General features: G+C 39.9%; 2 protein-coding genes across 8 annotated transcripts in view; both read right to left on the bottom strand.

Moving 5' to 3' along the window:
* Nucleotides 1–15,507, bottom strand: part of Rbm5 (RNA binding motif protein 5) — a 31,812-nt gene extending 16,305 nt beyond the window's left edge. Inside the window, exons 1-10 of one of the 3 annotated variants that reach the window (XM_048423964.3) lie at nt 15,377–15,507; nt 14,129–14,195; nt 12,254–12,419; nt 10,448–10,603; nt 6,884–6,953; nt 6,330–6,403; nt 3,363–3,446; nt 2,541–2,601; nt 1,092–1,157; nt 521–681 (exon numbers count right to left, since the gene is read on the bottom strand). In XM_048423964.3, coding sequence (XP_048279921.1) covers nt 521–681; nt 1,092–1,157; nt 2,541–2,601; nt 3,363–3,446; nt 6,330–6,403; nt 6,884–6,953; nt 10,448–10,603; nt 12,254–12,419; nt 14,129–14,145 — 855 coding nt within the window. In that variant the 5' untranslated portion in view covers nt 14,146–14,195; nt 15,377–15,507. Of the gene's footprint in view, nt 1–520; nt 682–1,091; nt 1,158–2,540; nt 2,602–3,362; nt 3,447–6,329; nt 6,404–6,883; nt 6,954–10,447; nt 10,604–12,253; nt 12,420–14,128; nt 14,196–15,050 lie in introns of all 3 variants that reach the window. The other 2 variants (XM_048423963.3, XM_048423965.3) reach the window with 2 other exon arrangements.
* A 4,809-nt stretch (nt 15,508–20,316) lies between these two features.
* The window catches only part of Rbm6 (RNA binding motif protein 6), a 109,733-nt gene continuing 102,673 nt past the window's right edge, over nt 20,317–27,376 (bottom strand). For all 5 annotated transcript variants that reach the window (XM_048424259.3, XM_048424261.3, XM_048424260.3 and 2 more), the window contains 4 exons: nt 25,219–25,293; nt 24,116–24,213; nt 21,412–21,541; nt 20,317–20,562 (listed from right to left, as the gene is read on the bottom strand). In XM_048424259.3, the coding sequence (XP_048280216.1) occupies nt 20,437–20,562; nt 21,412–21,541; nt 24,116–24,213; nt 25,219–25,293 (429 nt within the window). In that variant the 3' untranslated portion in view covers nt 20,317–20,436. The remainder of the gene's footprint in view (nt 20,563–21,411; nt 21,542–24,115; nt 24,214–25,218; nt 25,294–27,376) is intronic.

Genomic DNA, 27,376 nt, shown 5'->3' with positions numbered 1-27,376 from the left:
AGAGCCTACATTATCGCTTCCCGTGCTGACAGAGTTCTACATGGCACTACACAAATAGTGTACATTCAGAAAAGTTATTTTAGTTATTTTTTGGATGTGTTTTGTTCTTTTTATCCTGTGGGATTTTGTCTTGTTTTGAGACAAAATCTCGCTATATAGCACTGGAAGGCCTCAAACTCATAGTTTCGCTGCCTCCTGAGTGCTGACATTCAAGGCGTGCATCACCACTTCTAGTGCTTTTTGTATTTTGATGCTAGAGCTTAAACCCAGGACTCTGCACACACTGTGTCACTAAACAACTTAGCTTAGGCTACATTTATTGCCTAGACCTCTGTTCTTTTTTGTTGCTTTTTCAGGACAGGGTTTCTGTGTAGCCCTGGCTGTCCTTGAACTCACAGTGATCTGCTTGCCTCTGTTTCCTGAGTGCTGTGCCACCATCACCCAGTCAACCTCTGCCCTCTTAACAGTCAATAAGATATTTTAAAAAAAGACAAAACCAAAGATGATTGGAGAAGCTCACCATTGCAGAAGACAGCTGCACAAATGCAAAGCCTCTGTTCTGTTGTGTCTGTTTATCTTTTATGAGGCGAATGTTATTGACAGCTAAGGATGCATAGGGAGACAGTGCTGTCATAATGGAATCCACCACAGTGTGTGGAGCTATGTTCCGGAGAATAATTGCTGTTGGTAAACAAGAAAAATAGCAATCAAGCATTCCCATGATCAGTGCTTTCTTTTTCTTTCTTTTTTCAAGACAAGGTTTCTCCGTGGCTTTGGAGCTTGTCCTGGAACTCACTCTGTAGACCAGGCTGGCCTTGAACTCACAGAGATCCATCTGCCTCTGCCTCACAAGTGCTGGGATTAAAAGTGTGCACTATCACAGCCTGGCCCATCAGTGCTTTCAAAATGCAGGTTTACAGACTAAACTATATATTTTTACAGGATTTTGGCATATTTTTTAACTTGGGCAAATTTCTACAGGGCCAATTACAGCTGTGGGTGCTCCCTTAAAACATATAAAGGAATTGAGACTGCTAAGAGAGGTCAGCGTAAAACCAAACATGAAAACCAAAGGATTATGTTGAACTTACTATCACAGTAGTAATCCACTGACTGAACAGACTCTGTAGTTCCAGGGGGCACTTCCTGTTCAGAGTCTAGAAGCAAAGGAGAGCCAAATGAAAATGGACAAACAAACATCACTTTCTTTTATTAATTTTTTTGGAGGGTCAAACCAAGGTCCTGTGTGCATGCTTGGCAAGAGCCCTATCACTGAGATATTTATACCTTCAGTTCCCCAAGCAGTTTTTTGTTTCCAATATATTTAGATTAAAAAAGAAAGAAAGAAAGAAAAAAGGACATGGTTTTACTATATAGCCCGGACATGTTTTAAACTCTTAGCAACCCTAGCTCAGCTTCCTAAGTGTGACAACTACAGGCATGAGAACCGTTCCCAGCTACAATGTATTTTTTAACAAAGAAATACACTGTAACTTCTAAAGCACTTTTGTAGGAGACAGTTTCATATAGTCAAAGCTGGCAACAAACTTGCTATATAGTTAAGGATGACCTAGAACTCTAGATCATCCTGCCATCAACTCCTGAGGGCCAACTGTTTTTATTTTAAGCACATCTGGCAGCCTTTGGTTTTGTTTCTAATTTGGGACGGTGCTCTTCTCTTTGCTGTATTTCATTCACATGCCAGCAAGTGCATGTAGAGGGAGAAGTCCATGGCTGGTGTCTCTATTACTTCTTGTCTTTTGACAGTTTTTCACTCACTCTGAGCTAACTCATTTGCAACCTGGCCAGAGTACCAGAGATAGCCCTGTCATACCTTTCTAGCACTGTAATTATAAGCACAATACCATGTCCTGCCCTTTTTTTTCCTTTTAAATTGTGTGAATGTTAAAATACCTTACCTACTGAGCCATCTCCCCACCTGCCCCAATTTTTGATTGTCTTACTATGTAACTTTGGTCAGCCAAAAACCTAAGATACCCATTCTGGCCTTGAATTTTTTTTATCCTCTTGACTCACTAAAGGTGTGAATCACCATGCCATTTTTTCTTTCAAAAAAAAATCTTAGCTGGCCAGTGGTAGTGCACACCTTTAATCCAAGCACTTGGGAGGCAGAGGCAGGCAGAATTCTTTGAATCAAAGGCCAGCCTGGACTATAGAGCAAGTTCCAGGACAGCTAGAGCCACACAGAGAAACCCTGTCTCAAAAAACAAATCTGTGGCTACACTTGAATTTTGACAGAGGTAATACAGAATGCAAGCCCTGGACCAGTGCAGGACAGCACCACTATGGACTAAATAAAAGTAGATGTAGCATGCAGACCAGGTGAACATCCTTAATTTTGGAGAATTTCCCTTTGTCTTACAATCATGCAGCATCTACTTAGCCCATGGTAAAAAAAAAAAAGGCTATATGTAAGTTCCTAGTTGAGACATCCTTAAAAAAATCTATGCTTTTCCTTGGGTACATAGGCAGTAATTCAGGTTTAATTGCATTTTCCAAACAGCTGAATCCACGCTTACCAAACTTGTCTGCTCCACATCGGAAGCATTTTAGTCTTTTCCTGAAATTGTTAAGGCAGCACTGGAAAAAAAAAAGTTTTATCTGTAATTATTTCTTACATTAGGCTAGGCTTCCTAGTCATCATGTGGGTTAGAACAGTGAGGCCACAGGTAACTCAAGTAACTAAATATAAAAGACATATTATGTATAGACAATTATTATTATGTATAGACAAAAAGGCATAACCTAAAATTTTATCATGTTACACCCTCTGAATTCTTCCAAGAAAAACACATTCTATTTTGAGGTAGGATTCCGCTGTCACCAAGATGAGAAGTTTCTTGCAGCAGCCACCAACAAAAGTTCTGCTTTATGTGAAAAGAGCATTACATGAACTGTAATATATATAAACATAATATAATCTGAACATGACCTTTCCTCTTTCCAGCCTCACAGACAATGAATTATCTTAGTACTATCAAAATACAGCATTGGCGACAGGATCAATGTTATTATACACCAAGGCTCTCAAGGATCTTGGTTAACATAATAAACAGGGTATGTAAAAAACTTGAGATTTCAGAATTTCATAAACAACAAAGTGAAACACATCTAAAAAATCTTAAATGAAACTCTGGGCTAGAATCCTGCATCTTCATAGAATTCCAGGATTGCTGTCCTTTAATGCCAGCACAAGAAGACCAAAGAAAAGTCAGAAAGCACAAAAAAAGGACTTCTGATACAAGCTGATGATTGTGCTAATTTTCTTGGTAGGAAATCCAACAAACAAATGGACAAAGAGACAAACTTAGTCTATTTATTTGGGAAGAACACAAGCTTACCTTGTTACAAAGCCAATCTTCAAACTTAGGTCTGGGATTGCTATAATGCATTGCAATGTGCTTTCCTTGAATCACCAATTTTTTCTGTAAAAAAAAAAAAAAGAATTAGTTATTCTCATTGTGAAGAATGTGTGTCCATTTTCCCAGGGCAGAGCACACTTCGGAAAAATCAGTGCTCTGGAATTAAATGGACAACATACGGGGAGGACCAACCACCGCCACCTATACTCTGCCCATCCAATCCTTCAGATAGGCAGTAAGAGAATGGGATGCGGAGTAAAGGTAAACGGAGTCAGGGAGTGCTGAGAAAGCTGCCAAACACTAAACGCTGACATGCACCAGGCTGTGTCTCCAGCAGAGACAGAAGTCCTAACATTTAGCATTGACAGGCTGCCTGAGAGTGACAGTCTATTTCAAAAGCAGAAGACAGACCTCTTCCAGTTCTGAGACTTGTCTCCTTTATTAGCCCTTAGCATGGTTTCCTTGGGCTTGTCTGTAACTTTTCCCCAGTCCCCATCCTTATGTAATGTAAATGCCTTTGTATTTTCCCTTCCCCAAAATTCTTGCTTCAGGATGTATTTTTTTGGAGGGACAAAAGGAGGGGGAGGTTTCTCATTTTAAAAGGGAACTTGATCATAACTTTTTAATAAGGACTATTCTGAATGCTACCAACTCTGAAACAGCTTAAATGAGGTTTTCTTGCCAAATGTGATCATGTCATGTCCTAGGTGACAGGTGTGTTTTTCTCTAAAATGGATTGTACTCTTTTCAGGATGAGTAACCAGGAGGCCAATGAAGTTTCTTCGGGGGGTAGGAAAGTTCATAATATGTATATATCACCTTTAAGGCAACCAAGTGAGTAAAAGGAACTTTACTTTGAATGGTCAAAACTCTGAGCCAATCTAGCCAGGAACATCCCTAGCACCTGCCCCCAAAGAGCCTTCATTTAACAGGAGCATCTCTGTTCTTTCCTCAGGGTGGAGGATGGTGGTTGTAGTAGTTGTCTAACACTATCAGAACAGACTTAAGTTGGACATTCAGATTTTATTTATTTATTTATTTTGAGACAGGGTCTCAATATGTTGCTCTGGCTGGCCTGGAACTTACAGAGATCTGCCTGCCTCTGCCTCTGGAGTTCTGGGATTAAAGGCATGTGCCAACATACCCAGTTCAGATTTTTAATAGGAGTCTAACCCCTTTATAAATTATTACTGTTGGGCAATTTGGTTCTCACAAATCATAATATGAATTTTGTCTCTGTAGCATCTAAAGGCAAAATTGCATGTCTGGCCAAGATGGAAAGAGTTGAAAGGCCATCTATGCACTATGATGTACAGAAGCAAATATAAGATATAAACATATCCCACTAGAAGGGATGAGTGTTGGGAGACTTCAATCTACCACTGGGTTCCTAATCCTACTGGCCTTTTATTTCTGGAGTGAATTTGAATTATAAGAAATTATTACATATTAACAAAGCTTTGTATACATTAAAATTGCAAAGGCATTAAAATGTCTTACATGTTTTAATTTCTTAGGTTATTCATTCTGACACACCTACTATATCAAAAGAGGCTATCAAGAAAGTGAGCTTACATAGTAAGTTTTATTGTGCACATTCTTGATTTACTAGGATGGTATCCATGGTAAGAAATGCATGAAATTTTCTACAAGACAGGACTGTGATGTCATTTTTATTAATTAGTTTTGTTTTCCAGACAGGGTCTCACTAAGTAGCACTCGGTGTCCTGGAACTCATTCTGTAGCCCAGGCTGGTCTGAAACTTAACAGAGACCCAGCTGCCTCACTTTCCTGAGTGCTGGGATTAAAGGTGTGTGCCAACACTGCCTGGCTTGATTTTTTTTTTTTTTTTAAATTTTAAAGAGTCTCACTCTATAGCCCAGGCTGGCCTTGAACTCAGGGCCATCTTCCTGCCTCACCCTCTTGAATCTGAGATTACAAGAGTGAGTCAGCATACTTTACAGGTTGTAATTTCTGGGTAGTGAAACTAAGAGTCTGATTTTTTTGAGATAGTGCATTAAGATTATAGTCTTAAGCTACCAGACCTGACAAGAAACTGAGTGTCTTCAAAACAAATTAAGTCAAAGCCAACACCCTTATCTTAAAGTAAGTCTTGCTAGTTATATTAGCTAATCATATAACATTAACTCTTATTCTTGGGTGACTCAAATCATAAAATGCTGTAGAAAAGTAAGAGTCAAGTAACTACCTCGTATGCACTTGCTTAAAGGTAATCAATATATTGTGCTTTGGGGATCTTACAAAAAATATTTTTTTAATGACAAACATTAAGCATTATCTTGACACACTATAAAATACTTCAGTCAAGGCTACAATAAATGGTTTTGAACAGATTATAAGAGGCATTCTCAGGGAGATTAGAATCTTAGTGCCACTATGCCTAGATGAGACAGCAACAGGACAATGATTCCATGCCAATATTGTAAGACCTTACTGTTCAAAAATTACTTTGTCCTTAACAGTCTCAGAACAACCAGCTGAGAAGTTACGCCTCTAGTTGGCATATGGTCTCCAGGCAAAACAAGGAATTACTTGTTAAACTGCCTGCTACAGACTTCTATTACATTCTGTTCACTGTCAAATGGAGAGTTCGATAGTTTAAATTCTCAATGGATACAATGAACAGGAATATAATCAGGCAGGAAAGGGAAGCATTGGGTTATTTTGTTGACTACCACACAGATTTTCAGAAGGTAAAGTTCTTTTAGGTAGCCACATTTAAAAGCAGAACAAATTCTGCAACAGTTCTCGGTACTGCATTTACTCTAGTAATGTCAATTTTAATATACACAAAGCTTTTTGTTGTTGTTGTTAAAAAATATTAAAGTCACTCCTTTGGAACAAACCACTCCTTCAACCTTTTTTTTTTAATTGTACAGACTTGTTCCATTTTCATGAATATCTAGACTTGGTGAGTGAAGCAACCTGATTGGCTTCCATCCAGCTGGTAGCATCTTGCAAGTGATAAAACTCCACGAAGGCGAAACCACGGCTTACACCTAGAGACAGCATTCAGATATAGACGGGATACTCGTGTTAGTCAGTTCCTTTATAACAGGCGAATCTCTCTCCCACTGCTTCAACACTGCGTGACAAAGCCAATTGGGAAGCAGCTTTACAAATGTGACTTGACTTAGGGATCTTCTTGATACTTTGCCATGGCAAGGAACAGCCGCCTGAATTAAATGCCACTTGATTTGATTCCACACTTAAAGTAACCATGCAACCGACTAAGAACAGTCAAACAAGGAGTTTATAAATCACTACTTACCGAAGAAAAAGAAAACCCCTAAAAGCAAAGTTTTAAAAAAGTTCCTCAGATGCTAGCATCATTTTCAAAGTCATATTCCTTAGCCATGGCAAACCTTTCATTCTGAATTCATGTGTTTGAAGACTGGGGTTTATCAGGATGTTCTTTAGGGACTGAGGTGGGAATGGGGAAGAGAACTAGAACAGGCAGGAACTAAGCAAGCTCTCACCTGTTTTCCTCTTCATCAGCCTCACATCTGCAGGCTGAGGGCCTTCAAAGGACTCCATCATTTCTCGAATCTGTACAGGGTTTTACAGTTAGTTTAAGCTACAGTCATAAAGAAAGTTTAAGGACTGGGATTATATCAACTGAAGTCAAGTCTTTCGCTTACAACAAGAAAACGCATTTATTTTAAAAGTCATAGAGACTATTTTTTCATGAAAATAAATATAATAACCTTGTTAAATGCTGCCTAGACATAGACACTTCCCTCCAGTTCAATTATTTGTTATTCTAGAGTCCTGATCATGAGGTGATATCCTTCAAGCATCAGTCCTTTAATCTCATGGTCTTGTTTTCTGAAGAACACAGAAAATACGATTTCAAGGAGACATAGAATATGTCCTCAGAAGCACTTCTGAACAAGAATAAAAAGAGGCAAGTCAAGTTCATGCCTGAAATCCCAATGAGAAGACTGAAACAGAGGACAAATACTTGAGGCACAATGGGAGGCAGAGATAATAGAAACCTGGCTCAACAGAATGAGCAAACCCAGACTACATATAAACTTTGAAACAAAAAATAGAAAGGGAAAAAGAGGGACACATTGAACAAAATGTTTTATTTCATTTAGTAGATTGAATCCTACTTAAAGTATACAAAAAAGGAGAGGGACAGGGCTGGTGGTAGACAAGACAGAGAGACACAGAAACACTATAAACTAAAATTGCTGTGTTTCAAGCCTACTCTCACAACTCTAATGCTTCCACTTCAAACCTTTTCTGGTCTCTTGGGTTGGCCAATAAAGGAACATAAAGTTCACTTTTAACCCAGATTTGATTATAAGTTTGGCATGGCTGATATTAACTTGCTCATAAACAAAGGCAACTGAGGTTTTCTCTACCATTTACTGAAAAAAAAAAGGGGCAATCAAGATAGTTCAGTGGGTAAAGGTTGATCTAAGACTCACATAGAGAATTGATCCTTGCAAGTTGTCTTCTGACCTCCACATGTACGTTCCCTCAAATAAACTCTACTTTCATTTGAGAAAGCAGCTTATGCAGTCTGTACTGACCTTTAACTTGATTCTTCTGCCCCTACCTTCCAAATGCTGAGATAGAACTCAGATCTTCATGTATTCTAGGAAAGCACTCTCCAAACTAAGATTTCTAGCCTCAGAAATCCTACATTGAAAACCAAACTTACAGAATTTTTTCCTTAAAGAATAAAACATAAAGCATCATAATCCTTTCTCCTTACTTACATAACAGCCTCCAAAACTAAGCTACAGTACTGTTTCTTTTATGTTACTAATCTTCTGTGGATTTCCAAGGCCATACAACCCATTTAATCAATAAGCTTTCCTGTATCAGTTTATAGGATTTCTTACACCCCTGACTTATAGCTACAACTACGGAAGCACAATTTACCTCAGTTCCCTCATCATCTTAACTCATGTGCATTATGAGTTACCATGAAAACTTTGTGTTTGGAAAGTGTATATTTACAGCGTCTACATGAGTATAAGTGTGTGCAAGTGGAGGTCAAACCAGGACATCACATGTCTTCTTTCACTTCTCACTTTACTGTCTTGAGACAGGGTCTGTCACTAAACCAGAATCTTGCCCTTTTAGCTAGACTAGCTGGCAAACTGGCTAATGAACTGTTGGGATCCACTTGTCTCTACACCTCAATGTTGGGGATGACCTAACATGCAGTCAGTCTGTTTATTATGCAGGTGCTGGGGATTTGAACTCAGAGCCTCATGCTTGTAGACGAAGCACTCATACCACAGAGCCTCTGTAACTTTCTTGTATAGTTGGCTGGGTTTTCTTTCTTTCTTTAATTAATTACTTTAAACGATTTATTTTTATGTGCATTGGTGTTTTGTCTGCATATATGTCTGTGTGAGGGTCAAATCTGCTGGAGTTATCGGCAGTTGTGAGCTATCATGTAGGGACTGGCAACTGAACCTGGGTTCTTTGGAAGAGCAGCCAATGATCTTACCTCTGAGCTATCTCTCCAGGCCCTTGGCTGAGTTTTCAAAGCTAATGGCACCTTCCTACCTCTTTTCTGCCAACAGCATTTGACTACCATGGAATCAAGCTGTGTGTGTAAAGCCTTATCAATTCAATGTTTCTATATTTTAGATGAGCTCACAATTTCATTCACTATACCCTTCCCCCAGTTCTTTACCCAACCAAAGTGTTTCAATCAAAAATCAGGCCAACTAATATCTCCCCCAAAAGGAGTTCTTTCCATATTTTTCACTAGCAAAAACAAACATCTAGGGCTCTGCAGCAAGACTTTCTCAATGTTCCATTATGGGGATTAAAAAAGAATAAAGCCCAGGCATGGGGATGCACACCTTTAACTTAACTCCAGCACTGAGAGTTCGGGTTCCGCATGGCCTACATAGTGAGCTCTAGGACAGCCAAGACTACATAGAGATCAGTCATCCTCTTTCAAACAAAAAAGTTCCCCATAAAACCATATACAAACAAAAGAATAAAGGTCTTACTATACTGCCTAGATTGACTTTGATCTCAGTTCAAGAAACCCTCCTGCCTCAGCCTCCTTAGCAGCTGGGATTATAGGCACATGCTATTGTATCTAACAATACCTAGCCAATTACAACCATCATATGCTGTCTTGGCTATTCATCCATGTTAGTAGGTGGCTTTGTACCATGGTGACACCTAACATAGTATATACGGTATAACATGAGCAGTGGATCACAAATAATGAAATAACAACTCACTATTAATTTCAACAATGTATCTTACATTTACTACAACAGCTACTTCAGTTTCAAATCTACTACTTCAAATCTATTATATTGGGCAGGGTGGTGGTGGTACACACTTTTAATCGCAGCATTTGGGAAGCAGAGGCCAGTGATCTTAGTGAGTTCAAGGCCAGTCTGGTCTACTGCGAGTTCCCAGACAGTCAGACTACACAGAGAAACCATTTCAAAAACACCAATCCAACAAAGTCAAGTAAGCCAAGTATCACAATATCCCTTTCAACAAGTTTCTCAGCGATTTCAAATGGAAAAATGTAATTTTGTTCAAAATAAAAGAAAGTCAGATTATTGATGTTAATTTTTTGGTTTTCTTTTTTGGCAGTGCTAGAACCCAGTCCTTGGATTCTTTAAGGATCTTATTATTATCTCAGGCTGGCCTGAATTACTGATCTAAGCCTCCTAAGTGCTTAGATTACTGGTACACAGCATTAGGTTAGGCATTAAAAATTAACTTTTTCTTCAAAAAAAAATTTTACTGTTCTGGAACTCTCTCTGTAGATCAGGCTCACCTCAAATTTAGAGACCCACCTGTCTCTGCATCCTGAATGCTGGGGTTTAAAGGCATGTACCATCACCACCCAAACAAGCTTTGAAACTTTTGAGAGCATGAATTAGTTGTACAAATAAGACTTATACTTGGAAACTTTAAAAAAATTCTACATTGAGCTTCAAAGGTTAGATATGAATGGTACTTTACTTTGGTCTATCACAAAAGAAACCACAAGACAACGACGCCTACAAGAATGTCAGAACCACTGTTTCTCTTACATCGCTCTCTGTGATGGTGATAGGAAGGCCACGCAGCATGATGGTCTTGCTCTCTCTCTCATCACTGATGTCATGTCTATAATCATGCTCTCCATAGTCACCATCTGAATGGTAGCCATCTTCAGACCGGTCACTGTTCCTTCTTTCACGCTCTCTCTGGACCAAAGCAAATAGAATAATAATTAAACTCACCGGTACTCCTTGATCTAGACCATATGTATACCATGTGCACACCTGTTACCCACAAGAGTCCAGAAGATGGTGCTAGACAGCTTGGAAATGGAGCCAAAGATAGTAGTAAGCCACCATATGGGTGCTAGAAACCAAATATGGGTCCTCAGGAAGAACAGCGAATATTCTTCACTGCTGAGTCATCTTTCTAGCTCCCAATGCACTATTGCTTAAAACGACATCCACTTAGTTGAGAACAATGGTTTAATAATTCACAATAAATACACTAACATTTTAATACAATGTCTTGTTAAGAGTATAAAATTATGTAGAGAAAGTGGGAAAGGCTTCTAAGTTATATAAGCAATATAATTATTTCCAAACATAGATATGAATAAAAACAAAAGCAGTTAAGGTAACAAATTAAACATAAAGATTCTGAGGCATAAGGATAGTGTATTGTTAGAATTTGTATCTTAAAAAGAAAACAAAACACAAAACCACTACCAGAAACCAAATCCATGGCTTGTACATGCTAAGCAAATTTCTATCCCACCCTCTACTGTCTGTCTGCCTGCCTGCCTGCCTGCCTGCCTCTCTCTTTGGTTTTTCAAGACAGGGTTTTTCTTTATAACAGCACTAGAGGCCTTGAAACTAGCTCTGTAGACCAGGCTGGCCTCTAACTCAAAGAGTCTCTGCCTCCCAAGTGATGGGATGAAAGGTGTGAGCTACCATTGCCTGGCCACAGTCTTTATTATTTTTTTTTTTTTTTATTTTTTGAGACAGGGTTTCTCTGTAGTTTTTGGTGCCTGTCCTGGAACTAACTCTTGTAGACCAGGCTGGCCTCGAACTCACAGAGATCCGCCTGCCTCTGCCTCCCGAGTGCTGGGATTAAAGGCGTGCGCCACCACCGCCCGGCACCTGGCCACAGTCTTTAAAATGTGAACAATATGCAGGGCGGTGGTGGCACACGACTTTAATACCAGCCTTTTTGTGAGGCAGAGGTAGGTAGATTTCTGTGAGTTTGAGGCCAGCTTAGTCTACAAAGCAGATGCCAGAACAGCTAGGACAGTTACACAAAGAAATCCTGTCTCAAAAAACAAAACAAAACAAAACAACAAAAACAGGTATAACACATCACAGGGCAGAATGGCCCATCCCTTTAATCACAGCACTTGGAAGGCAGAGACAGGAAGATCTCTTGAGTTTCAGAGTAGCAGGGTCTACAAAGTTACATAGTAAGACCGTGTCTGGGGGATGGGGTGACAATGACACCTAACTTTTTTTTTTATCGTTTTCGTTTTTATAACATCTCGACCAGTTTCCCCTTCCTCCTTTCCTCCCATTCTGCCACCCCAACCTCTTCTCTGTCCTCCTCCACAACACCTAACTTGTAATGTTGTACTGTGATGCAAAGAAGTTCATAAAGTTCAGATACTCAAAGGAGTCCATGGTGAATCTAACACTAACTTTGGCTATTAATATTAATACTATTAAAGTAAGGTCCACTATGTCTTTGGAAGTTACAGTCAACCTGAATATGCTTCAGAGTAATAGGTACAATATTCAAGTTGCCACACTTCCTATACAAGAAGATTGGCTATATAATTTTAATCAACAATTGCTATTACTCACCTCTGGACTATCATAGTCTCGATAGTCATCATATCTATCACCTCTCCGATCATCACTTGATCTCTTATAATCTGAGTCCCTTCGCCGGCTTCTAGATTCACGCTCATCACGGTCATCTCTGTCTATGATGGAACCGTATCTTCCACTACGTTCTGTTCTACTCACTCTGCAAAGAAAAACAATGTTTATTTAATCTTAAGTATATCATTTTGTACATTCAGAAAAAGAATTGTCCCATGTATCAGTTTATAAGTTACATCCAAATAGCTTAATGAATCCCAAAATGTACCCAGAGAACCACTGGCCTCTGCCGGGATTAAAGGTGAACTTTGCTCAACATCAAAGAATACATCTTAATTCATGTACTCTCAAAGGTATCATATGTACCAGAAACGGACCAATGCCCTAGATGACCTAAGTCTTCCCTTCAACCCCCCACCAATCAAGCCTATAACCAAGTACTTCATTTGGACACATAAGTGGATAAATATAACAAACCAATAGCCACAGAAAACATTTATTTCCTAAAACCTTTTTTACTACTGGCAACAAAAGGGTAAACTCCCCCCCCTCCCTCCACCACACCATAGGGTTTCTCTGTAGCTTTGGTTGTCCTGGAATTATTTCTATAGACTATACTGGCCTTGAACTCTGAGATCCACCTGCCTCTGCTGGGATTAAAGGCATGTGCCAGGGCTGGGCAGTGGTGGTGCACGCCTTTAATTCCAACACTAGGAAGGCAGAGGCAGGTGGATCTCTTGTGAGTTTTGAGGCTAGCCTGATCTATATAGAGTGAGTTCTAGGACAGGCTCCAAAGCTATAGAGAAACCCTATCTTGGAGAGAGAAAAAAAAAAAAGAAAATAAACAAAATAAAACAAAAACCAAACCACAGGCCACTACTGCCCAGTAAAAGGGAGATTTTTAATTACACATCATTGCAATAAAGATGGCTGTCACAGGATTAGAATGATGTATGAAAAACAAGTCTCTCTAGATTTTCAATTTCATCTATCACAGGAACTGGCCTTAATACCACATAAAGGCTTTGTTAAGTCAAATGATTTGAGATGAAATATCCGCAGTTGTTGAAACAGCCAAGTTTTCATCTTTGTTTAATTTATTTGGTCTTACTGGAGATTGACCCTAGTGCTTCATATGCTACTGAGTTATATCCCCCATCCTAAAATGTTCTCATCTTAATACTGTAGTTTTTTCCTTTCCCTCTTGATGTAACTAACACGTATACCAGGCCTCTCAGAGCTAAGTCTTGCATTGTATCATTAGGGAATACAAGGAGCGGCATTCACTCACTGCTTGTCAGGCAGGCTTTGAATAGCCTGTCCTGTTCTCAACTGGAACTTCCCATAGCCTACTCCATACTGTTCTCCTTAACCTCATTCTTATTTAGCCTTCAGATTTCACTCAGAGAATACTTTCTCCAAGAAGCTCTCCTGGCTGTGTACCAGAAAAAAAAAGGCTTCTTTTGTGTCCAGACAGCACTTTAAATATCTCTTATAACATTTAACTCTCTCACTAGAGTGAAGTTTGTGAGAACAGAACCATAAAGTGGCCATGAACACTGGAAACAAAATAAATGTTTAAATATTCGTTAGGTAAATAAACAACTTATTACTGTTTTTCTTCTTTGCAGGCACGGTTATTATTATTATTATTATGATTTTAGGGCTTTTGTTTTTTGAGGCAGGCTTTCTTTATGTAGTCCTTGTTGGTCTTAAACTCAGAGATTCGAACTACCTCTGCAGAGATTAAAGGCATGAACTGCCATCACACAAGATACCTAAACAATTTTAAACAACTAGTTCAGTCCGCACTAAAACGCTGAGATCAAGGGCAGGGAATGTATTGAAACTCACCTTTTGTCTGAACCCATTGTCTCACTGAAGATCTAGCACTCGGCTCCAAAAGGTGAAATTTTTTTCTCTAGGAGAAAAAAGATTGTTGCAAATTTCAGAGATCACTTAATTCAAGTGCCCTACAAACTGTAGCTAGGATTCAATCAATCCTTAACTTGGCTAAGGTGGGGGAAGAGGAGGAGGGCTGTCAACATTAAGTCATGCTTTGTTAAGAAACAGGAAGATGAAGGATACTTTAACATAGTAAGACTAACATCGTAAGAAGGAGGATGACACCTTGGATACTCCTACTACTATTACAAAGCAAAAAGCTCCTTGTTTTCATTATGGTCGATGGTTAAAAATTCATCCAAGTGTCTTCATGAATATAAAATTCAACACTAAAATCGAGAAACACTAGCTTCAAAATTTTCTGACAAGAACTTTAAAACCTTAGGTGAAAGCTAATCTGACTAAAATGTATATGTATATTGTAACGCGTGATCTATTTCAGTAAGACAAGACCTTGACATGGCTTAATACCTGATCAACACAGGCCACCGAGTGACCAACAGCCTGCCCCCTTCCCATAGGCCGGAATAAAACATCACACAGGTGTATTCTTGGATACCTGTGATGTCCCACAAACTAGTTAGTTACAGCTGTTTCTAGCATCTAGTCTAAAGCAGGCGTTCAACGAATATTCGTTGACATAATAAACGAAAGAGACATCTAGAGATTCAAGTTCCGGGGTCGAACGGCTACGGCTGTCCCTTGTTTCCCGGGAGGTGCCCCTACCCACCTCCGTGGGGTGTCGTAGCCGAGATGGCGGCGCTAAGGCCTATGCTACTGAATCCGGCATTCGGTCTGTCCTTCCCACCTTAAAAACGTCCCTCCCCGCCTGAGAAGGTTCCCAGTCCTCAGATCACCATCACCAAACCACCTTTCCGAGAGTGAGATTCAGTTGCAGGCGCTCTCGAGGGGTGTCCGAGGGACAGACGCTCCACCACTCCGCTGGACAGGGGATTCGGGACAACGTCCCAGCCAGAGACAAGCAACTCAAAGAGGCGGGCCGAGGTCTGAGTTAGGGGACGATCTAAGAAAGCTGGCAGAGCCAGAGGCGATGAGGGGCGCGGCCCTCGAACGCTTGCTTAGTTTAGTCCCTTCAAAGCCGAGGCTGAGCGGTCACCTCTGACGGCTGACAGAGACTCAAGGCACAGCAGCAACAGCAAGAATCACTGGGACGTGATGAACGGCTGCCGCACTCACCCCTCAAGAGGGAACGAAGCAGAAACAGTAGCGGCTCTGCGTCCCAGAACCTCCTAAAGGGTTCGGCCGCTCTACAAAATGGCGTCTCCACCGACCGTCTTCTCCTACCCACAGTACCGCGCGCCTGGACCCTCTCCACCCCCACCCCACCCGCCTCTTCAGAGGCATCCAATCGGCAAAGGCGCATGTCTGCGCGATGGCTGCCGGGAAGTGTGGTCTCCCAGGCAGCCTGTCACTCGACCCCGTGTTAATTTTTTTTTTTTTTTGCATATTTCATCTACTCCTTGACAAAGCTGCCATTCAGCCTCTGAGGACCCGGATGTAAACCCTACAAGTGCCTGACACACTGTAAAACATGTAAATCCCGCTTCTAGAGAAGGAATGCTAACGATTACCTTTCTGGAGACTAGGTGGTACACGCCTGTAATTGCACTCCAGATAATGAAGCAGAACTGACAGGAGTTTAAAGTCATTTTAGACAACTTCATTCTAATCCCTCCTCTCTCTCTCTCCTATTGTCCTAGGGCAAGACATTAATTTCTGTTTTACAAACACACAGAGCTAACAATTGTAAACTGGAAGTTTCTACCATGAATGATGCAAGATGCCAAGAATTCAGAAGTCACTGGGTTTACTGGCCACTACCAGTGATCTTAAAGTACTTTATATTTAGAGCTAGGGCTCCATGTGGCCCAGGCTTGAACTCACTATGAAACTAAGGATGAACTTGAGCTTTCTATTCTCTTGTCTCTACTTCCCAAGTGCTGGGACTATATGCTTGCACCACCATGTCCGGTTTAATCAATAAGTTTTTTCTTTTAAGCGATTTTATTTTTGAGGTGTGAAGTCTGGAAAGATGGCACACTGGTTGAGAGACAGGGATGCTCTTCTAGAGCTGGGTTTGGTTCTAGTCTACAAGGGCACCTACAAGGTACACATTTTCACACATAGATACACGTAACTATCTTTTTTAAAAAAAAAGATTTAACTTTTTTGATGTGATTTATATGGGCTTTTTTTCTTTGCTTGCACATATTTCTATGCACTTAAAAAAAAGTTTATTTTTAAGTGTTCTGCCCAGAAAAAGGCAACAGATCTCATTATAGATGGCTGTGAGCTACCATGTGGTTACTGGGAATTGAACTCATAACTTCTTGAAGAGTAGCCATTGTTCTTAACCTTTGAGACATCTCTCCAGCACTCTCTATGTACCACTTTGTGCCAGGTACTTAAAGAGGCCAGAAAACTGCATTGAGATCCATTGGATCTGGAGTTATAGGCAGCTATGAGCTGCCTGAAGTAGATGCTGGAAACCTGTCCCGGGTCCTCTGGAAGAGCAGCAAGCACAAGTGCTTTTAACCATGGGAGGAGGAAGGAGAACTCCCTCAGTAAATTCTTTAAAGCATCCCCCAAATGTTTACTGGACCCATGAAAGTTAAATGGTTGGTTTTTTCCCCTTTCCTTTCCTTTCCCTTTCATTCTTTCTTTCCTTCCTTCCTTTCTTTCTTTGAGACAGTGTCTCACTATGTACATAGCTCTGGAATCCTAGGAACCACTGGCCTCTGCTTCCTGAGTACTCACTGGGATTAAAGGTGTAAACCACCACTCCTGGCTGCCAATTCGCTTTAAAAACTAAAAGCTCTCCTACCCCCAGATGAGTCCATCCAGAGATAAATGCCATCCTCTCAGTTGTTGTCAGGTTCCATGTCCTGTGGAGTTGAAGAATTATATCCCCCAAGCTATCTGGTAGCTGAAGTACCAATGACAATGGAGGTTGCTTTTTTTTTTTTTTTTTAAAACTTCATGTCCATTGATTTTGCCTGTATGAGGATGAGGGTGTTGGATCCCTTGGAACTTGAGTTACAGTTGTGAGCTGCCATGTGGAAGCTGGGACTTGAACCCAGGGTTCTCCAAGAACAGTCAATGTCCTTAACCACTGAGCCATCTCTCCAGTCCCCATGAACACAATTTTAATAAAATACAGTCCTTTATTTTTTATTTTAAAAATTTTTTAAAGTTGGGTCAGGGGAGCTGGAGAGATGGCTCAGAGGTTAAAAGTGCTTGCTGCTCTGAGAAGATCTAAATTTGGTTTCCAGCACTCACATCACGCAGCTCACAAGTCTATAACATCAACTCCAGAGACTCCATATCCTCTCTCTGTTCTCTAAATGCACCCCCCCCCCACAGAGGCAAATAAACATAGTAATACTAACCAGAAACAAAAATAAAAACTTGGACAAGTGAGATAGTTCATTGGGTTAAAGTGCACTTGTCACCAAGCCATCCTGAGTGCTGGGATTAAAGACCTGTTCAAGGGTTTTTGTTATTTATTTGAGACAGTGTTTCTCTGTGTAACAGATCTGATTTTCCTAAAACTTACTTTCTAGATCAGGCTGGCCTTGAACTCAGAGATCCAACTGCCTCTGCCTCCAGAGTGCTGGGATTGAAAACATGTGGCACCACCACCTGACAAGGTGAGTTTTTAACCACAAGACCTACATGGTCTAAGAAAGAGGTTGGATTACTACAGGTTGTCCTCTGTCTATATGCCCACATACATATACACTGGTTTAACTTCAGCATCCCCTGAAATACACACAAAATGAATGTTTAATGTATATATGTGTATTATCTACATGTACAACTTTATGCCAGCAGAGGATATTAGATTCTAGTATTCTGTGAGCCACCATGGGGTTGCTGGGAACTGAACTCAGGACCTCCAGAAGAACAACCAATGCTCTTAACTGTGATCCATTTCTCCAGGCCCCAAAATTCATGTTTTAAAAAATGAAAGTTGCCAGGGAATTTGATTGCCTGTAATCTCAGTTCTCAGAGAAGTATCAGGAGTCCAAGGTTGTCCTTAATTAACCTGGGGTACATTAAGACTCTCTCAAAGCAAAAACTTCTTTCACTGTATTTTCTATTGCATTAGTTCCAAAACTGGGACAAAAGTCTTTTCATTTTTTGCCAGATAGTGGAAGAGTGTTTTTGTTTTGTTTTGTTTTTTTTTGTTTTGTTTTTGTTTTTAACAGACTCATGAAAATCATTTCACTGGGGTGGATCTTTTGAAACAGGGTTTTTCTTTCTAATTCAGGCTGACCTCAAATTCTTCATAATCCTTCTATCTCTGCCTCCCTGCTGGAGGGTTGGGATTTATACTGGTGTAACAAGGATTCTGGAGATAGCTCAGTGGTGAAGAGCATTTGCTTTTTAGTTCCTACACCCACATGGTGACTCACAACCATCTGTAGCACTTTCTACGGCATCCTTGGACACTAGCATGATAAACATACACACGTGTAGGCACTTCCATATAAACATAAAGATAACTCTTTAGGACTGGGTATGTCATAATGGCACATGGTTTTAATCCCAGCACTTAGTGATCTCTATGAGTTTGAGGTCAGCTTGGTCTACAAAGCAAGTTCTCAGTCAGAGCTACCTAGTTTCAAAAAACAACAAACAATATAAAAAAATACAGACTTATGTAAAAACTCTTGTATATACCCCCAAAACAAAAAAATTAAAAAAAAACCTCAAAAACTAAGTTAACTAATCAGAGGTGAGTTTTGATGAGTTAGAGAGAGAAAATGACAGAATAACCCACAAGTATTTTCTGTGATTCTAACAATTATTCTAAGTCCTTTTTTGACATTGATAAAAGGCCTCAGGAAGTTTCCTATAAGACATCACTTTTTATATCCATTCAATACTTTCATCAGTATTCAATGTGTTTTTTCCTTTTTGTGGAAAGATTGTTTCAATTCAACTACATTATCAAATATGATTAAAGAAATATAATAATAAGAAAAAATTAAAATTAAATTGGGTCAGGTGTGATATTGCAGATTTTTAATTCTAGCACTTGGGATGCTAGAAAAGCTTGAATGTTCAGCATTTAAACACATTCCAGCACCGTGCTTTAAACACATTAAAGGCAGGTTTTAAAAACAAATAAGCAGGGTGGTGGTGGTGGTGCATGCCTTTAATCCCAGCACTCAGGAGACAGAAGCAGGTGGATCTCTGTTACCTCCCGCCTTATATTTCTTTCTATTGAGCCATATCCCTTCCTGTCTCCACCTCCCTAGTGCTGGAATTAAAGGCGTGAGCCACCATTGCTTGGCTCTGTTCCTCTTTTAGACTGATTCAATCTCGAGTAGCCCAGAGTGGTCTTGAACTCAGAGATTCTTCTGACTCTGCTTTCTGAGTGCTGGGATTAGAGGTGTGTGCTACCACTGCCAGGCTGCTATGGCTAACTAGGAGCTTAGAGCTCTGCACTCTGATCTTCAAGCAAGCTTTATTTGTTAGAGCACTAACAAAATATAACCACATTATATAGATATGCTAGGTCATAAGGGTAGATTATTGAATCTACTCTGAAAAGAAAAAGGGGATATATAAATAAGATAAATTGGCTTAGCTCTGTATTCTATCTTTTTTTAAAAAATATTTATTATGTATACAATATTCTGTCTGCATGTATGCTTGCAAGCCAGAAGAGGGGACCAGACTTCATTACAGATGGTTGTGAGCCACCATGTGGTTGCTGGGATGCTGGGAATTGAACTCGAGACCTTTGGAAGAGCAGGCAATGCTCTTAACCACTTAGCTATCTCTCCAGCCCTATCTGTATTCTATCTTCAAACAAGCTTTATTTGTTAGATCACAAACAAAATATCACGAGAGAGAGAGAGAGAGAGAGAGAAAAGGCTCTTCTCACTGATTGAAAAGAAACATAAATCTAAAAGTCCAACAGCATTCACATTAGCTATGTTCATTCTCTTACTCAGATAGCAGGCAGTATTCTCCAGCTCACTACAGCATTAGCTGACCATTTCATCAACTCAGATGTGCCCACATGGAGTCATTTTCTACTTCTTACCATTAGCTCTACTCTTTATCCATAGTGAAAAGAAAAAAAAAATGAACAGAGCTCATTCACATTGAAAAAAAGTTTATTTAAAAAAGTTCTAGCAGCAAGAACAGTAACAAAACAAAAGGAGAGATGGACAAACAAAACAAGAAGGAGGTTGTGTCCTTGTGGGGTGTCTCCACTCTTAATCGAGTTCTTTATATCGAGCAAACATAACTCTTCGAACAGCATCTCGGTAAGTTTCATTGGACTGTCTCTTGCTGGTTCTTCCTGGGGCGCCACCACCAGGTCCCCTCATCCTTCCTTCAGTCTGAAGAACAAAGAGTGAAGTGAGATCTTTGGATAAGGAGGAACACAATGCCATGACTTCAAATAAAGGCTTCAATAACAGACAAGTTTTCAGAGGAATAAAATGAGTCAGTCTTTAAAGGTTGGCAATCTCAGAGACCCAAACCTACGCAAATGGGCAATATTTCCTATGATTACTTTTTCAGGGACTCTTTCTGAAAAATAAGGAGCTATGTCCTTCCAGGGAACTAAGACTAAGTTCTAACTTCATGATCCCCCATCTTAGCTATCAAAGACCACTGCTGACAATCCCTCTCATAGACAGAGGTCTCTAATCTTTGATTATTGGCTTCCTGGCTCTTTTTAGTTCCTGTGTACCCCTAAGGCCCCAAGCCTTTTTCTTTCTTTTTTTTTTTTTTAATGTGTCTATACTGGGGATTGAACCTAGAGCCTCAGGCTTTAGAAATGAGTGCTCTATTCCCAAGCCACAGCCCTCCTTGTTCTTTAATCAAATGATACTTTAGTTTCAAGATGCCTGGCTCCCATACTGTCCTCATTGCATATTCTTTATATAAGAGTATGATAAACTCTATTCAAACTTCTCTGCTACCTTTTCACTGTCAGGGAAATCACCAAGCACTCAACATAACAAGTTGTAACACAGGATCGAGGGGAAGGCATGGTGAACTGGAAGGGTACATGTCACTATCCTGACAACCTGTGTTTGATCATTTGATCCCGAGGTGGTAGAAGGAGGACTGATTTCTAGAAATTTTGATCTCTATTTTGAGCATGTGTTTTGAGGCCAGATAGTAAAAGTTAAGTATATTCTATGTTCATATAACTCCCAGGAATAAAGAATTCATCTCACCTCCTCTGACGAACCCAATCCAGGATGGCTATATCCCAGGCCTGCCCCTTTCCTCCAGCCAGTGGCCTGCTGGTTACAGCCTCCTTTGCTATTAGTGTCAGTATCTTCTTTATCAACAGGGTTACGATCACTATAAGGGAAACAGATATACTTCTAACACCACTTTCAAGGTGACCTGCTGACCTCTTGATTGAGATCTGTTTCCTATAAAGTATGTTAAGCAAAACTTGATTCCCATTTAACTAGGCTTGTCCTAAGGGTGCAGAGGTGGCCTGGATCATGGGAAAGAACATAGAAACTTTAGAGGACTGAGAAGAACAGTCATGGATGTGGCAATAGTGGATATGTACTCCAGAAATACAATGGAGAGAACACAAACATGAACAGATATCTCCAAAACTGAAAGGCACTTAAGGAAGATGACACATCCCAACTGGATCTGGACAAATGACGGGCTTATAAACTAGTCATCTCTCCAGCCTCTAAATACTTCTTATCAATGATAACAAAACAAAACAAAATGGAAAATCAGGAGTTCCCTATAAAGATACTATATAGACAATTATTGAGCTATGACTACAAAATAAGACGAAACACCATTCTTAGACTATGGCGGGTCTCTTCTGAGACTTACTCTGTCAATAATCTCCCTTTCTTTATAAACCCAACCTTCCCTGCCTGACCCACCCTGCTCTTTTAAGGCTCAACAACAACAAAACCTGTTCAAAGCTCTATAAATAAAAATGACTACTTTTGGGGGCTGGAGAGATGGCTCAGCAGTTAAGAGAACTTGCTCTTCTTCCAGAGGACTGGGGTTCAATTCCCAGTATCCAGATGGCAGCTCACAACTGTCTGTAGCTTCAGATTCAGGAGATCTGACACCTTCATCCCAATGCACATAAAATAATTTAAAAAATAAATCAAAATGACTACTTTTAGCTAGGCACGGTGGTGTACAACTTTAATCCCAGCAGTTGGTATGCAGAAGCAGGAGGATTTCTGAATTTGAGGCCAGCCTGGTCTGCAGAATAAGTTCCAGGACAGTCACACTACAAAGAAACCCTACCTTGAAAAATAAAAAACAAACAAAGAAAGTTCCTTTACTTCTACTCATGAACCTTTTTGTCCCTTTTCTTCTTTCCTTTCAAGGCCTCAGATCCCTCTTGTTATAAACACCCAACAGAAACCCAAGAATCTTCAAAGCCACTGATCACAAAGCCTGGTAGATTTAATATTTTTCTCTGATCTAGTCACAGTCTGCCTATGGCAATTATCTCACAAATAAGGATCATCATACTCTTTCTTCAAGTTTATCTTCTATATGTTTAATAATCCCTAAAATAGAATGTCACTTTATGATTTCTTGCTACCTTAAAAAAAAATTGTAGTGAGCTGACCTCTAATCTGTTGAGAAGCCCTATTTCCTGCCATTCAGCAACATACTCCATCTGTTTAGCTCTGTCAAATCACATGTCAAATGCATCATGAGCTCCTAAAAAACAAAATCCTGGCTAGGTGGTGGTGGCACACGCCTTTAACACCAGCACTCGGGAGGCAGAGACAGGTGGATCTCTGTGAGTTCGAGGCCAGTTTGGTCTACCAAGTGAGTTCTAGGATAGGCTCCAAAGCTACATGTAGAAAAACCCTGTCTTGAAAAAAACCAGAGGTTTCTCCAATTGAAACATTCCTCTGCTTCCCTCCTTACTGGCTTTTCTATGGGACACATCATGACTTAAGTTTTCTCTACTCTGTGTACAAAGGACCAGTGATAATATATGGTTTGTCCACTGAATATTTCTTGCACTTAGTACAGTGGCAACACATCAAGGATTATCATCAGACTTGATGTAATTATGGGATTTATAACTTGGGAACTGTTTGTCTGGAAACAAGCAGAGGAAGTTAAGAGGTCATATATCTCTAGCAACAGCCAACCAATTACTTTAGTATGCAATTGTGAGAATGGAGAACCCAGAGAAATAGTCTTAAGAATTGAACATTATGGGGGCTGGAGAGATGGCTCAGAGGTTAAGAGCACCGACTGCTCTTCCAGAGGTCCTGAGTTCAAATCCCAGCAACCACATGGTGGCTCACAACCATCTGTAATGAGATCTGGTGCCCTCTTCTGGCCTGCAGGCATACATGGAGGCTGAACACAGTGTACATAATAAATAAATAAATCTTTTAAAAAAAAAAAAGAATTGAACATTATCAGGTTTATAATACAGTATTACTGACATACAGTTTCGAGGACAGTCACTTCAGCCTTGGCTTCAGTAGCAAAAGTACTTTAGTCAGTCAACCTTCCATAGAAACACATATATTTTCAGTGTAAAGAAAAGAGGGTCAAACAGCCATGGTGGATCTTATGGTCATGGAGTACAGACAAAACTGGCTTCTAATAACATCACATTTCTTTCCTTTTTTTAAAAAAATATTTATTTATTTATTATGTATACAATATTCTGTCTGTATGCCTGCAGGCCAGAAGAGGGCACCAGACCTCATTAGAGATGGCTATGAGCCACCATGTGGTTGCTGGAATTGAACTCAGGACCTTTGGAAGAGCAGGCAATGCTCCTAACCTTTGAGCCATCTCTCCAGCCCCTGACATCACATTTCTCTAAGAGAGAAAGTAGTAAAGCATTTGCAGAAGACAATTCTATCAATACATCTCAAGGCTATAGCTGATTATCTGACGTACCTGTCAGCTTCCCTGGAGTACTTAATCCGTTTCCTTTCTGGAGAATCAAAAGATTGGAGCTTTTCCCTTCGATCATTTCCTCTTTCTTTAAACCTTCCCTGTAGCGAACAGAAGAGAAGACTTGAGGGTTCTACCTAAGAGAATGATTGGGATGCGGATGGTCTACCTATTCCTGACACTATTAGCGGGGTGGTTTTTAAGGTTAGGTATATAGGATCTTACTGTGCTCACAGGCTGAGATTATACCATCCTCTCACTTCAGTCTCCCAAGTGCTACCTGTGCATGGAATTTATTATTATTTTGCTTTATTTTTTTTTTCCTCAGACATGGTCTCACCTTGCAGCTTTCTTTACTCTTGAACTTACTGAATTTCTCCTGCCTCAATCCCAAAGCACTGGAACTACAGGGAAGAGTCAGTATATCAGGCTTTGTTTTTTTTTTATAAGTAATTTTTAAAAATAAATTTAAAAAATTTGAAAGCTGGCAGAATGCCTTTAATCCCAGCACTCAGGAGGCAGAGACAGTCAGATCTCTGTGAGTTTGAGGTCAGCCTGAAGTACAAGGAGAGTTCCAGTACTGCCAGGGTTGTTACACAGAGAAGCTCTGTCTTTACAAGCAAACAAACAACAACAAAAACCGAATAGGAAATAAGAGTGCTATTTATCTAACATACCTGAAGAACCTAACATAACCTTAAAAAAAAAAAAAACCCAAAACTTTACTAAGTTATAATTTATAAACAATGAGACTCTTTCTTTTCTTTTCTTTCCTTTTCTTTTTTTTTTTTTGGCTTTTTGAGACAGGGTTTCTCTGTGGCTTTGGAGCCTGTCCTGGAACTAGCTCTGTAGACAGGCTGCCTCAAACTCATAGAGATTCACCTGCCTCTGCCTCCCGAGTGCTGGGATTAAAGGCGTGCGCCACCACCGCTTGGCAAAACTCATTCTTAATAAAGAATGAAAGTTCTGACAAATGTATATATCATATTTTGGGACCTCTTTTTTTTTCAGTCTTTTTGTAAGGAGGGATCAGTACAATAATCAAAGTATATACCATGGGGCAAAAAGATTTTGAGCACAGTGAATAACTGTTCATCAAAGTTTACCTCCCGTTCTCTCCTCTCCAGATAGGCTAGCTCTTGCTCAGACTGTTTTATCTTCCGGTGGATTTCCAGGTTTTGCTGAGAAAAGAGGAAATTTTATGAGTATAGGTCTAGGAAAAACAACAAAACAGTTCTAGAAATGCTTCTAGGCCTTTCCCAAAAGGTGCTTAGGTCTGTAGCTAAAATGACTCTTAAATGACTAAGACACCCTCCAACAAACAATCCCTAAGTGGTTCTGCCTTGTTCCATCATTAAGAAAACTATATTCTAACTGACACACAGATTATATGGTAAAGCACGTAAGAGAATTTCTATTTTTGTCCAAAATGAAGATAAAAATCTGATCTATCTTTATTTCTTTACTTAAAGTATGTGTATGAATTCCTCTGGGACTGGAGTTACAGATGTTTGCGATCTTCCATACAGGTGCTGATAATTAAATCTAGGAACTTCTGCAAGAGCAGTTAGTAGTACTCTTATGGTGGTTTGAATAGGAATGGTTTCATGGGCTCATATATTTAAACATGTGGTCATTAGGGTAAAGTGCTACTTGAAAGGGAATAGGAGGTATGGCCTTGGAGTAGGTGCAGCCTTCTTGGAGGAAGTATGGCACTGGGGGTGGGCTTTGGGGTTTCAAATGCTTAAGTCAGGCTCAACATCTTGCTCTCTTCCTGCTGTCTACTGATTTGGATGTAGAATTCTTATCTACCTCACTTGTACCATGTTTGCCTATGTGTTGCCATATTTCCCACCGGGCTGATAATGGAGTAATGTCCTGAAATTGTAAGGCAGCACCAATTAAATGTTTTCCTTTATAAGAGTTGCCATAATCATGGTGTCTCTTCACAAGCAATAGAACACTGACTAAGACAATCATTAAAGAATCTCTACAGCTCATGGCTTATCTTTAATTTAAGATAAAAATAATGGGAGAGAGGGTCTGAACAAACCAGAAAAGAATCACATGTCCCACACTCTGCCTACTACTTTCCCACCCATCATTCCCAATCACTAGATACTTTTCCATAGATCCAGAAAAATATAGAAAGAGCACCAAGCTCTGAAAGAACAAAAACTCTTCTGAGAGCACCACATTCTTCTTCGGCTTACTATACAAGTCCTTAGGCATGTATATGAAACATTGTGAGTTCAAAATAGTTCTTATATGGAGAAGCAATTCTTTGCTCTTGACACCATCAATGAAAAGAAAAAGGCTACAGTATATGCTCTTTTTTTAAAAATATTTATTCATTTATTATGTATACAATATCTGCCTACATGTGTGCCTGCAGGCCAGAGAGGGCACCAGATCTCACTACAGATGGTTGTGAGCCACCATATGGTTGCTGGGAATTGAACTCAGGACCTTTGGAAGAGCAGGCAATGCTCTTAACCACTAAGCCATCTCTCCAGCCCCCTACAGTATATGCTCTTAACGCCAGTTCAGTTTATAGATTACTAGATCTCTGGCTCCTCCTTCCAACAACTACTTTTTTTTTTAAAGATTTATTTATTTATTTTGTTTACAGTGTTCTGTCTGCATGTATGCCTGTAGGCCAGAAGAGGGCACCAGACCTCATTAAAGATGGTTGTGAGTCACCATGTGGTTGCTGGGAATTGAACTCAGGACCTCTGGAAGAACAATCAATGTTCTTAACCTCTGAGCCATCTCTCCAGCCCCCAACAACTACTTTTTAACCTCTTCTTCCATTATTAGCATTTTGTTTTGGTAGGAGCTGAAATTCAAATGGGTCAGTTTGATGATTTAGAATTCTAGCAGGTCACAGATAATTAGGAAGTAGTTTATTCCAAGGATCATTAGGAGGAATTTCTCAGAATCCTAGAAGCTTTGCAAAGTCTCCAGGGTGGTAGCTGGGACAAGCAATATATTTAGTATCAAAAGTAGGGCTTCTCAGATTTTGGTTAACAAAGACTTTTGGTTCTGTACTGAGAGAAGTTTAATCTAGTTCCCTTGCATCTTATCTTGCAACATCTGCTAAGAAGGAGTATGAAAGAGATTACTCTCAGAACATGAGTCCATCTAAAGGTTTTACTTCTTTATAATTTGGTTCCTTGGTAAGACTAAGGGAGGAATCAGTATATGTTATGTTAATGTCCACCAAACAACTAGTGTATTTGCAACTTAAGGCAATAAATACTA

The sequence above is a fragment of the Myodes glareolus genome, chromosome 4 (genome assembly GCF_982192425.1).
Source record: "Myodes glareolus chromosome 4, mMyoGla1.1, whole genome shotgun sequence".
Lineage (NCBI taxonomy): Eukaryota > Metazoa > Chordata > Mammalia > Rodentia > Cricetidae > Myodes > Myodes glareolus.
Note: the sequence above shows the minus strand (reverse complement) of the source record. Positions and strands in the feature narration are given on the sequence as shown.